The sequence below is a fragment of the Lissotriton helveticus genome, chromosome 8, assembly GCF_964261635.1.
Source record: "Lissotriton helveticus chromosome 8, aLisHel1.1, whole genome shotgun sequence".
NCBI lineage: Eukaryota > Metazoa > Chordata > Amphibia > Caudata > Salamandridae > Lissotriton > Lissotriton helveticus.
The window spans coordinates 807,299,666-807,313,456 of record NC_136069.1 but is presented as its reverse complement, the minus strand read 5'-3'; the positions used below and the strand labels follow the sequence as shown (position 1 = coordinate 807,313,456).

Genomic DNA, 13,791 nt, shown 5'->3' with positions numbered 1-13,791 from the left:
GTCCAGGGTATTGTTGTTCTCCAGGTGTTCAGTGAGTTGGTAGTTGATTGCCTACTCAAGGACTTTGGTGGGGAAGGGGAGGAGAGAGAAGGGACTGTAGTTCTTGAGTTTGCTAGTTTCGGCGGAAGGTTTTTTGAGGAGGGGTCTGCCCTCTGGTGTTTCCATTGATTGGGAAAGGAGGCTGTGGTGATGGATGCATTGAGAATAGAGGTGAGTTCGCAGAGGAATTCCTTGCTCCCGAGGATGAAGAGGTGGCGGGGATGGTGGTCCATGGGTGCTCCAGAGTGGATGGAGTTCATAATGGCTGTGGTGATCTGAGTGGTGAGCAGTTTCAATGCGGTGAGAGGATGGTTGTGCACGGGGTCAGTTGGTGTGCGGAGGCTGTACAAGTCAGTGGGTTGGTATTTCAAGTGGCTGTAGATGGTGGATATCTTGTTGTGGAAGTAGTCAGACAGGGTGTTGAGGAATTCCTGGGAATGCGGAATGGTGTTCTCTGTGCCTGAAGGGCAGGGGAAATCTCTGACGATGTTTAGGAGCTTCTTGCTGGCGTTGGAGCTGGCTTCAATGCAGTCCACCTGGGCACATCTTTTCATGTCTTTCAGGTGTTGATGTTATTTGTTATGGGCTGACTTGAGGGTGGCTCGGTCTGTGGGATCTTTGCTAATGCGATATTGTCTGTATAGGTGTTTGCAGTCACTCCTCATGTTCCTAAGTTCTGGTGTATATCAGCTAGCTTGTTTGGTGAAAATATTGGTCTTGGTGGGCTTGAAAGGGGCCACTCTGTTGGTGCATTTGGTGATCAAGGAAGAAAAGTTCTCGAAGGCCGGTTCCAGGTTGGTCGTGGAGTCGGAGCTGGTGGTGTTGGGGGTGTCTGTCCATTGGATCTCTGTCACTTTGTTCCAGCTGTGGAGGGAAGAGTTGGGAGGCTTGGTAGTGGTACGTGAGGTTTATTCGATTGTGAAGTAGACAATGGCATGGTCAGCCCAGGTAAGCTGGGTGAACTTGACTCTGTCGCTGGCTGTGAAGATGGGGTCCTGCGCTGTGTATGGGGCTGGTGACCAGTTGGGTGAGGCCAATGTTGGTTTTGCTTTCAAGGAGTTTGGAGTGTTTGTGTCTATGGGGTCATTGAGGTGGAAGTTGAGGTCACAGAGGAAGATGTAATGCTTGGAGTTGATGGCAAGTGGGGCTGAGGATTTGGGAATGGCATTACAGAAGCCAGGGCTTGCTCCTGGGGGTCTGTAGGCAAGGGTGTCTCTGATGGTCGCTCTTCCGCCTGTTGAAGTTGAGGTGCTCCATGAATGGTGTGGTGTCACCTTAGGTGGTGATGCAGCAGGTGGTTTCTTTGTGGATGATGGCGATGCCTCTCCGTGTTTGTTGGTGTGGTCTCGGTGTCCTATCTTGAGGCCATTGGGAGTAGCAATGGCAATATCAGGGGTTGAGGAGGGATTGAGCCAAGTCTCTGAGATGAAGATAATGCCGGGGTGAGGATGATGACTTCCCAGAGTATGTTGGTGTGTCTGTAGAGTGATCAGGAATTGAGCAGGAGGCAGTGGAAAATTCCAGGGGAATAGGCCACATTACATCGTATGATTTTCCAACGCATGCCATTAGACCGCGTTGTTACATCACAAACCATTACAACGCAAGTCGGAACATCGACTTACTGTAGGGGGGGGCGCTGGATTTTGGAATAGCATAATTTACTTTTGAAATGAAATGAAATGAAATGAAAAGGGGTTTTGTTGAGCGCGACTGCTGCCCTAAGGCGTCCAAGCGCAAGGAAGAAGGATGGTGTCTCATGAGACCACGGCTTGGGAAGGGGTTTCGTTGGTGAAAAGGAAGGTTTTGAGCTGTTTGCGGAAGGATGACAGATTGGGATTGGATCTTAGGTGTATGGGAAGTGAGTTCCACAACTTGGCAGCGTTGAACGTGAAGGATCTTCCTCCTGCTCTTGACCTTTTGATCCGGGGGACTGCCGCTAGAAAAGCTTGAGTAGAGCGGAGCTGCCTGCTGGGGCCATACAGGGAGAGAAGGGAGTGGTTGATTTTGGGACCGGTTCTCCAGAAGGCTTGATGGGACACGCACAAAGCCTTGAATTTTATTCTCTCCCTAACTGGGAGCCAGTGTGGGGTTCTCAGTCTAGTTTCTATTGAAGTTCTGCGTGGGACCTGAAGCAGCGTGCGTGCAGCACAGTTCTGGACTCGCTGGAGTTTTTGTAACACATATTCAGGTGCCCCCACGTACAAGGCGTTGCTGAAGTCGAGTCAAGATTGTATTAGACCCTGTATCACGATCTGTTTTGCTTCAAAAGGAAGGACTGGGAGGATTTTTTTGAGCATCCTGATAAGGCCAAAACAGGTTGCGGATGTTTTGGTCGCCTGGGTGTTGAGAGTTAGGGATTTATCCAACCAGACCCCTAGACTTTTGATATTGTCTTTCGGGGTAGGCGGTGAGCCCAGGCTGATGGGCCAAAGGTGATCGAAGGTCGGCAGCGCTGGAGGACCGAGTAGCATAATCTCGGTTTTGTCCCCGTTGAGTTTGAGGGAGGAAGTCATCATCCATGCCTTTACCTCCTCCATGCATGCCGCTAGGTTGGTCTGTGTTGGCACGCTGTTCTTCTGTGCAAGGGACACCACTAACTGAGTATCGTCCACGTATGAGATGATCTTGATATCATATGGGCGGACGATCTCAGCCAGCGGCTCCATGTACACATTGAACAGCGTGGGGCTTAGTGACGAGCCCTGTGGTACCCCACAGTCCAGAGGCCTGCTAATGGTGGAGGAGTCTCCCTCAAAGACTTGGAAAGTCCTTCCACTCAGATAGGATCTCAGCCAGGCCAGAGCATCCCCGGACACTCCCAAGTTGGAAAGTCGACACAGCAAAGTTTTGTGGCATACCGTGTCGTAAGGCACTCAGAACGAGGAGGATAACTGCCACTGATCCTCCTCGGTCCAGAATCTGCCTGGCTTCTTCCGTTACTGCTAGGAGGGCCGTTTCCGTTCCATGTTTGGCACGGAACCCTGTCTGCGAGATATCGAGTAGGTGGTTAGACTCGAGAAATCTGGATAGGAGGAGGTTGATATGCTTCTCCAGGATCTTACTCGCCCAAGGCAGCAGGGAGATGGGGCGGTAGTTGTTGAGGTTATTAGGGTCCAAGTTGGGCTTTTTCAGGAGCGCTCTCACCATAGCTTTCTTCCAGCCGAGTGGAACATTATTCTTTGTTATGGAGTTGTTGAGTAGCTCCATAAGGGTAGGAAGAATAACTTGGCTGGCCGCCACCATGGTGCGGGGTGGGGCTGGGTCACAGGGGAATCCCGATTTTACTTGGAGTGACAGGTTTTCCAGAGCCTCTAGGTCTAGCAGAGGGAAGTAGTTCAGCGTTTCTCGAGGAGAGATCTCTACCTCCCTTTGGGGCTGGGGAGCGTCAGTTGGTGGGTCTGCGATTGGGTTTGCGAATGTGACATAGATTTTATTTATTTTCTGGAAAAAGAATTCAGCTAGGTTGTTACAATGCGCGGTGGGGTTGTCATTGGAGGCTATAGGTGGGGGGAGCTTGGTTAGGCGCTTGACTATTTGGTAGATCTCGCTCGGTTTTGACCTGGCTCTAGTTATTTGTTCATTGTAATAACTGGATTGGGATTTTTTTATTTCAAGTTTGTAAGCTTTGATGGCTTCCCTGTAGATAGCTTTGTCTATGGTGGCATTTTCCAGACGCCACTTCCTTTCGAGCCTCTTGCAGTGGCGCTTTTTTGTTCTGAGCTCCTCAGAGTACCATGCGGCAGTGACCCGTGGCCTTTTTAGGCTGACGTCCCGAATGGGTAGTATGGAGTCGAGAGATTTCCGAATCCAGTTGTCAAAGTTTAGATTGTCTGAGGGGGGGTCCTGTGCGAAAGAGGGTCTAGAGTCTGCCAGGGAGCTAGACCATTGTTCTAGTGGGATCTTGGACCAGTTCCTCATTTTTCGCAGAGTCGGAGTACACCGAACGGGTTTGTAGATGGACCAGGTGAGGGGAATTAAAAAATGGTCGGTCCATGGAAGGCGAATAGTGGGGGCTATCTTGAGCTCAGCAGAGTTGCTGAACACCGGGTCGAGCAAGTGCCCCTTGATATGCATAGGAGCTTGGACTAGTTGCTCTAGCTGAACTGCGGCCAGGCTCGCGATTAGCTCATTTGCTGTGCTATCTGAGCTGTCATCAAAGTGGATGTTAAAGTCACCCAGCAGCATAAAGTTGGAGGGGGAGGTAACAAGTTCTGCTGCTATTGCTGGCAATATAGTATGGAATTGGTTCAGAGGACCAGGGGGGCGATATAAAAGGGTTCCTGTAAAGCTCTCGTTAGGGGTGGGTTTTAGGGAGAAGGACATACTTTCACAGTCGGGGACAGTGGTTGGGGTGCAATGGCACTGGCAATGATCTTTATAGATAATTGCAAGTCCCCCACCTTTCCCCTGTGCCCGGTCTCTGCGTATGATCTGATAGCCCGGGGGGAGTGCTTTTATCAGGTCAGGGTCGGAGTCGGGAGTTAACCAAGTTTCGGTTAAAAAGAGAGCGTCTGGCGCGAGTTCTTCTAGTAGTAGTGAGATTTCCATACTGTGCTTTGGCAGAGATCTACAGGCGGAGGGGCGGAGCCGGGAGCCGAGCGGACGCTGATCGTCTCGGCTCCCGGTCCACGGGCTGCTCTAACCCGGCCCTAGGCTGCTACAGCCCTTCATTGTGACCGCTCATTTTTTCAACATGGAGCGGAGCGAGTAGGGCATGTGTGGAGAAACAGCGATCACTCCTAAATTGGCGGACAGGCTCGATCTCCCGAAGTGAAGGAAGAGAGGGCGGAGGCGCTCAAAATGGCGGGCGGCACCTCGCCGTGGACTCCAGTTGAATGCGGCCGCCGCTGGGAGGTAGGATTGCGTCCTGCGCTATCCCGGCTTGTCGAGACTCTCGCCGATCTTCGCAGCAGCTGATACAATTTCCACTAGCTTCATTTCGGTGGAGACCCCCACCGAGGGAATCCTCCCAGCGCCTGTCTGACTCTAAAATGGCGGCCGGCGGCGACTTTCGGATGGCGATTGCCGCTTCCACTGGCTCGCCCATCTTCTCCCCGGCCTCCTGCTACTCCTGCGGCCCTCTCGGATTTTCTGGCCTGCCTCCCGACCTGCTGCCGGTTTGGGGCCACTGCCATTACCTGGAATGCCCTGTGGCCCTGCAACATGGGCCGGATCTCCGGACCACTCACTTAACCCTTAACCTGCCTGGGCAGCGCCCCACGGCCAACGCGTGACCGCACCAACACCTTCTGTGTGCAATATTTCCTAGGCAGTCAAGAGGCTTCTGGATAAAATAAACAAGTGAAGGACCCAAATCAAGGACAATTAATTAACTGAAGACTGATCTAAAATCATCAAATTTTAATAAAAATTGAACATGTAGTTAATATAAAAACAGGCCACCTGTGGTGGTGCAATAGTAATAGACACAAAAATAACACAATAATTACAAATACAAACAAGAATTACATAAGAAACAAGATACAATATAAAATTATGCCAGGACCACCATTAATGAACGGGTCTGACCGAATTAACAATGCATTACTCGACGCGCGTTTCGGCGATTTAACGCCTTCTTCAGGAGCCAAAAAGCTATCTGAAATTATATAAAACATACATTACATTTCTAATTTAAACAAGGCTAAAAATACAAAACAATGCCTCAATTTGCGTATTTAAATTCTCCTAAAGAGATATAATTTATTGCATCTTAAAGGCTAGTAAAGTGGCCTATGGAGGCAGTGGGTCTGGGAGCGGAACACTTTGTTTATTTTATTTAGATTGATAAACACATATAGGCTAATGATACAAGAGTACAACTCACGCATTTGCATTTGAGAAAAGAAGAAAGATGTTGATATCGCGTATTGCATGTCACATGTTTCATAAACATTACAATACGCGATATCAACATCTTTCTTCTTTGTTCCGCTCCCAGACCCACTGCCTCCATAGGCCACTTTACTAGCCTTTAAGATGCAATAAATTATATCTCTTTAGGAGAATTTAAATACGCAAATTGAGGCATTGTTTTGTATTTTTAGCCTTGTTTAAATTAGAAATGTAATGTGGACTGTATCTTATGTTATGTTTTATATAATTTCAGATTGCTTTTTGGCTCCTGAAGAAGGCGTTAAATCGCCGAAACGCGCGTCGAGTAATGCATTGTTAATTCGGTCAGACCCGTTCATTAATGGTGGTCCTGGCATAATTTTATATTGTATCTTGTTTCTTATGTAATTCTTGTTTGTATTTTTAATTATTGTGTTATTTTTGTGTCTATTACTATTGCACCACCACAGGTGGCCTGTTTTTATATTAACTACATGTTAAATTTTTATTAAAATTTGATGATTTTAGATCAGTCTTCAGTTAATTAATTGTCCTTGATTTGGGTCCTTCACTTGTTTATTTTATCCAGAAGCCTCTTGACTGCCTAGGAAATATTGCACACAGGTTCTCACCCTGCCCTAGGAGTCTATTATAGCATTACCCAGGGGGTCCTTGTTTTTTACACTTGATCGCACCAACACCTTCACCACCTTGCGCACTCTCACGCCCACCGAGCCGGATGACCGCAAGCTCTCCAAGATGGCGACGCGCCTGCGGCTGGCCTCCAACTTCATCTCCCACCTGGGCTCCCACCTTCTCTCCTGGACTTCTTGACTTTTGTTCTGTCCTGACCGACACTTTGCTGCTGTTTTCGGACAGTTTTCTCTGGACTCTAGCCCTGCCATTCCCTCGTCCTTTAACCCTTTTCCCCGTGGATGATCCTCAAATGTTTCTTCCCTTTTTTGCTTCCCCTTCTCTCCATAACCTTGCATCCCTCCCACCCTCCCTTTGTGCTGTGACTGCATCCACACTCATGGAACTCTGCTCTTTGACCTATTGTAATAACTCTAATCAATGGTATTGAATATTGGTATTGGTATAGATTAAACTCTATCAAAGGTATTTGCTTTAGACCTTGCACCATATACCATTCCTATGCGACTCTTAGAGTATATCCAGTCATATCCCCTCCCTATGTATATAGAGATAACTCTAATCACTAGTGTATGCAGTAGACCTTTGTACTCTCTACCATTCCTATGTGACACTTAGAGTATATCCAGTCATATCCCTTCCTATGTATATAGAGATAACTCTAATGACTAGTCTCCGATGTGACTTTTAGAGTATATCCATGTGTATCCCTTCCCTATGTATATAGAGATAACTCTAACGACTAGTCGCCTATGTGACTGTTAGAGTTTATCCATGTGTATCCCTTCCCTATGTATATAGAGATAACTCTAATCACTAGAACATGCCGTAGTCCGCTTTGCTCTCTACCATTCCTATGTGACTTTTAGAGTATATCCAGTCTTACCCCTTCCCTATGTATATAGAGATAACTCTAATCACTAGTTTATGCAGGAGTCCGCTGTGCTCTCTACCATTCCTATGTGACTCTTAGAGTATATCCATGTGTATCCCCTCCCTAAGTAGATAGAGATATCACTAGTATATGCCTAGAATTTATCCATTTGTATCTCCTCCTTATGTGACTTTATCTCTTGTACATTTGCAATTTTTTCCTGTTTGTACCTTTTTTATAACGTATGTAATCCTAAGTCCGTATGTTTTCAACTGGTTCTTATGTAAGTCAAAAATTTGCAAATTTTTCCTGTCCGCTTGTAACCTTCAGTCCTTATGTTTGAAACTGGGTCCTATGTAAAGCGCTCTGACACCTTTGGGTAAAGTTCGCGCTATATAAAATCACACAAATAAATAAATAAGTTTAGAAGAAACATTACAAGGTCCTGACGGTCGGTTCTTTCCTGGGCAGTATTAAGCCTCGCCTTACAGTGTGAGCAGAAGGTGGGTAAGTCAGAGGGGTGGTATGAGTGGCAGCATGTTTTTCCTAGAGGGGGCCTTAGTTTGTAAAGGGAGCTTGAATTGTATACCTTCCTTGGTATCCTGGGTAAAGGACCAGGAATTGTGGCCCCTTGCCCCGGTCGGTTGCGGACGGGCGCAGACGGGCTTGCCTTTGGCGCGCCTTCGGCACGTCCGCTGAGCGGCCGGGACAGGCACATCGTTTAAGGGGAAAACAGAGGGGGGCGTGGCCGAGCGGCAATGGGCGTGGCCTGGGTCGAGGGCTTCCTCGTGATGGCGGCAATCTCGCGGCAGCGTTCAATCGGGTGCGCGAGGCAAGGTGGGTGAATTGCAGGCAAGAAGGGTTTACAGTGCAATATTAAAACAGAACACACAATAATGATTTTAAAATTAAGCAGTACTCTCGGCTTCCGCCTCAAGAGTCACTTTCCAACTAAGACGCGCTGCGTTGCTGGCGCGGTTTAAGTAGTGGAGGGGGCGTGGCCAAGTGGCAATGGGCGTGGCCTGGGTCGAGGGCTTCCTCGTGATGGCGGCAATCTCGCGGCAGCGTTCAATCGGGTGCGCGAGGCAAGGTGGGTGAATTGCAGGCAAGAAGGGTTTACAGTGCAATATTAAAACAGAACACACAATAATGATTTTAAAATTAAGCAGTACTCTCGGCTTCCGCCTCAAGAGTCACTTTCCAACTATGACGCGCTGCGTTGCTGGCGCGGTTTAAGTAGTGGAGGGGGGCGTGGCCGAGCGGCGATGGGCGTGGCCTGGGTCGAGGGCTTCCTCGTGATGGCTGCAATCTCGCAGCAGCGTTCAATCGGGTGCGCGAGGCAAGGTGGGTGAATTGCAGGCAAGAAGGGTTTACAGTGCAATATTAAAACAGAACACACAATAATGATTTTAAAATTAAGCAGTACTCTCGGCTTCCACCTCAAGAGTCACTTTGCAACTAAGACGCGCTGCGTTGCTGGCGCGGTTTAAGTAGTGGAGGGGGGCGTGGCCGAGCGGCGATGGGCGTGGCCTGGGTCGAGGGCTTCCTCGTGATGGCGGCAATCTCGCCGCAGCGTTCAATTGGGTGCGCTAGGCAAGGTGGGTGAATTGCAGGCAAGAAGGGTTTACAGTGCAATATTAAAACAGAACACACAATAATGATTTTAAAATTAAGCAGTACTCTCGGCTTCCGCCTCAAGAGTCACTTTCCAACTCCAGTCTGTGCAACAGTAGAGAAGGTGTTAGATTTTAAATCCAACACCTTCTGCCTCCTACAGCAAGTCGTTGTTCCGACTTGCGTTGTAATGATATTCGATGTAACAATGTGGGGTGGTAATGACAGCGTTGTAATGGCATGCATTGTATCGCATGTGTGGTAAACGATGTTTACCTTTCCATGGCAGTCGTGGTTGTTGAGGTGGGTGTGATGATGGTTTCCATGAGGGTGGGAGGGCCTGAGCTGCTGATGAAGAGGCAAAGGTGGCAAGCGAGGGGTCCTAATATTGATCGAGGAGATGTGAGGCTGCAGTTGGTGTTACAGTGATCGGGGTCCAAGGTTCAGAGCTCAGTGGCGGAGTATCTTTTGGGTGGTAGGAGCGCCACGGTTCCTGGTGCTGGGCGTGGTCCAGGCACGACCAGCTTGCCTTTTGTGCGCCATTGGCACGCCAGCGGCGCAGCCGCACTGTGGCCTCCATTAAGTAGGTCCTGGGAGCAAACCCAATGAAAACGAGGAGAAGGCACTCAAAAAAGGGGGGAAAACAGGTAGAAAAGCAATGAAAATGAGGGAAAAGCAAGGAGAAGACACTAAGAAAATGGAGGAAAAGCAAGGAGAAAGCTGTGAAAATGAGGGAAAAGCAAGAAGAAGGCACTCAAAATGGGGGGAAAAGCAAGGAAAAAGCATAGAAAACAAGGGATAAGGAAGCAGAAGGCACTCAAAAAATGGGAGAAAAGCCAAGGAGGAGGCAGTGAAAATGAGGGAAAGGCAAAGAGAATGCACTCATAAATTGGGGGAAAAGCAAAGATTAGGCAGTGGAAATTAGAGAAAATCAAGGAGAAGGCCCTCAAAAAACAGAGGATGAAGCAAGGACAAAACAGTGGAAATGAGGTAAAAGCAAGGAGAAGGCACTCAAAAAACGAGGGGAAAAGCAAAGGGAAAGCAGGGAAAATGGGGAAAAAACAAGTAGACGACAGTATTCCCAGGTCTACCGCTCATGCTAAATCTGCGAATGCACCAAAATCCATGGGTGGATACATGGGGCAAGCAGCAATACAACAGGCACCCACTCTCTACCCATCGAAAGCCTTCCTGGGGCTAAGTAAAGCAAGGTAGAGATTTGCACTGCCTTACGCTACCCCAGATTCATGAAGCCATGCAGGGCTATGCATGGTGGCCTTGCTTGACTTGATAAATCTGACTTTAGTGTCGCGTTGTCCTTGCACCCCCTTGCTTGGTGCAAGGGCCACACAACATTATTATAAATATGGGCCAAAGTCTTCTAGGCTAAAGGTCCACCTTTACTTCAAAAACATTTTGAGAGATATGCTCCCACTCATGCTTTGTGCTCAGCACCCAATTTCTGCCCACGTCTCAAAAACCTCATGGTCTAGATGGGATGTCCATGGCTTTTCAGTTGATACAGCAAATCTCATCTCTTCAAACAGGCTTAGCCTGACCCTTAACTCTTCCTTTGATGGTCATAGTGAGTTAAACTTAAATGTCTCATCGGCAGGCGACCACCTGAGTGATGAAATTGCACATTATAGGAGTAGTTTACACAATATATAGTATATCAGGATCAAAGTATGGTTAGGTCAAGGCAGTGTTTGTGTTATTTTGAAACTTTGGATAGTTTCTCAGTTGAACTGTTCAATTTCCTGTGTGATCAACAAAGGTGTGTTTTTTTCTGTGCAAAACCCACTCTGCCGACTTTTTGGGGCGGCAAAGAGTGGATCATCAGCAACTGCTGGCTTATTTACTCGCTATTATGTTCACATTCCATATACAATTACAGTGGCTGTTCTGTTGCTGGATGAGTCTATTCACAGTTTACACCAATAATGGGTTTGCTTGATCAGTTCCTTTGCAATTTGAAGTGTGACTTCACCTTTTATAACCAAATAGTTAATTTAGAATGATCTAAATGTATAATATTTAAGAAAACCTATATCGATTTTTTCAGGGTGTGATTCCTACGTTCCGCGTAAAGTTTCTCTTGAGGCTGCTCCGTGGGAGATTGGAGGTGGACCTTGATAAAGACAAACTGTTGTTCAAACACATGTGCTATGAAATGGAGAGATTACACAGTGGTGGTGATGTTACGTTTCATGACGTTCTCAGGTATGTAGTGAAAGTGTGTGTTGTGTAGTGACGTTACCAGGACATAATATGGTATTCTTTCATGTAACAAATGTACAACCTAATCGAGTAAGTAGAAAGACAATGATAGGCTAACATTTTGGCATCAGACTGATTTCCATGTATTTAACATAAATAAATTCATAATTCATAATTTATCAAGACAAATATTGATCATACTGGTTAGTTTCAGACAACCAAACATTGACAAATGATCAAGGTGATGTTGAAGGTGGTACAAGAGAGGGACATTTGACGACTGTCAGGTGCTGACTGAAGTCTTACAATATATTGATCAGTGATGGCAGGGGTGCCAAGACGTTTCCACCCATTGGTGACTTTTAATTATGTGTTTGTCAGGCAGCTCAAAATATTATGACAACCGTTTTAAGAGGGCCTGGGGTCATCTCTGAGAGGATGGTGCAGTAACACACTACACACCTATTAGGGAAATCCAGTGACTTTCAAGGAAAAACCACACTCTGTCTTTCACTAACTTTCACTGAGCGCTGGTACAACCAGTCACTGAGCTGAGGGCAGCACATTTTTAACATATTTGGGCACAATAATCCAGTTTGTGCTGCGTGCACTGTAGTAATGGTGAGATGTGGTGAATCGAGTTCTGGTTCAGCCGTTGCACAACTGAGACAGTGCTTTCAATGTATGATTTGGTCTGTCTATGTTGCATCATGCAAGTGATGTGCCAAGAGGACACCTAGCGGCTAGGTCAAAAACGTTAGTTTGATACCATTTCTTTTTATAGCTTTTTCAGCTTTGGAAAACTCATTTGATATTTAAATATGAGTGAAGCTTTAGTTTTCTTCTGGAATACATTGGATAAGTCTTTATATGGTTAGAAAAATATAAAAAGGCTCTTGTTGGACTGGACCTTTCTGCAGGGTCATCTCAAAACTTTTTTGCCTCTACCCTCCTTTTCTAAACTTGTTTTTGTTGGTTTTCAGGACTCTGTGCACTGTACCACTGCTAAAGTGTTTGTGCTCTCGCCTTTAAAATGGTAAAATTGGCTTACACCCAAGTGGTACATATAATTTACTTGTAAGTCCTTAGTAAAGCGGTACTACATGTACCCAGGACCTGTAAATTAAGTGCTACCAGTGGGCCTGCAGCACTTCTTGTGCCACCCACTTAAGTATCTTTTAAACATTTCATGTCATAAATCTTTATTTCGGCAAGTTTTTTGCCATAAAAGATGTTCAAAGCATTCATTAAAAAATACAATATACAAGGATGATAAGTGATTTCGATTAACACAAGCAAATTTACAGCAGTAAAAAATTCGAATTGATGCTTGGTAAACCTAGCAATTACTGTACATCCATTATATCTTCTGTAGCAATCAATTATAAAGTGCTTGTGCGAATAAATTTAAACATTATTAGTCAAAAACCTACGCTTGTGCCACATTGCTGTCAAGAATTTTGCTACTGCAAACACAATCGGACTAGTTAGATCTGTTTTAAGAATTCTATAAGCCTGCATACAATGAGTAAATCCCAGGGGCCTTATTTATGAAAGCCTTGCGCCAAAGATGCGTCACTTTTCCCCATGTTAAAAGTGACGCACCGGCGGCGCTAGGCCTTCATAAATAAGGCCCCAGATTTTTACAAAGAGGTAATACCTTCTTGACTTTTGATACACTGGACAAAAAAACAAAATATGCAGGTCATTTTCCAGATCGCAGTTACAACCAGGGCAGTTTTTTGGCGAAGAAAGGCACCATTTGCTGGTAAAGGTTCTAATTGGTAAGGTGCCATATCTCCATTGTAGATATAATTTTTTAGTTAAAATAGGAAAAATATTATCCAGGGCACGTTCAAAATATTAAAAATCTTTAACTTTAAAAAAAGATTCAGTTAGGGTGCCAATTTGTAGCTTATGTGTAGAGGCAGTTGAAATAATCTTGTCAGGTGCTTATGTGAGACCATGTTGCAGGTTGTCTCCGGATCGGACCACAATAGTGGAACTCCCAACTTCCCACATTCGATTTTTATATACCTAAGCCATGGAATTTTCCCGGCATTCGGTAGGCTTAAAATTTCTGAAAGTTCCTGCCTATAGTAGGAGAGCTCCGGTGTACTCCAGAGCCTCTGCCAAAATGTTATCGGTTTAAGTCCCAGGTCCTTGTCTATTCATCTGAGGCCCATGTCGAGCCTCAGCGGTAACAGAGGAGTGCTGGAGGGGAGGGATAACAGCTGTCTGAGAAATTTATTTTCAGTGGCAACAATCTCCGGTCTACACAAGTAGCCCCAGAGTTCGCCGCCAAGTAGCCCCAGAGTTCGCCGCCATAGGTGACTGCCCCCCTTGCCTGCATTTTGTGTATCTCCATGGGTGGACCAATAGGTTTGATGGTGGATGTATTATAGAGCTTAAGAATGCCCCCAGCTAATTGGGCCAATTTGAGTTGGGATTTGATTTGATGGGGGGCCCAAGTCATGCTTTCATTTATTGTCACCTCCAAATATTCGAAAATCTGGACCCTTTCTAACCTATTGGAGCCTATACTAGGGTTT

The 13,791-nt window shown here is 46.3% G+C and overlaps 1 protein-coding gene across 1 annotated transcript in view; it reads left to right on the top strand.

Annotated features, from left to right (window-relative positions):
- Window positions 1-13,791, top strand: part of NALCN (sodium leak channel, non-selective) — a 3,094,418-nt gene that overhangs the window by 3,045,247 nt on the left and 35,380 nt on the right. Inside the window, exon 42 of the mRNA XM_078657626.1 lies at window positions 11,085-11,242. Within this exon, the coding sequence (XP_078513752.1) occupies window positions 11,085-11,242 (158 nt within the window). The remainder of the gene's footprint in view (window positions 1-11,084; window positions 11,243-13,791) is intronic.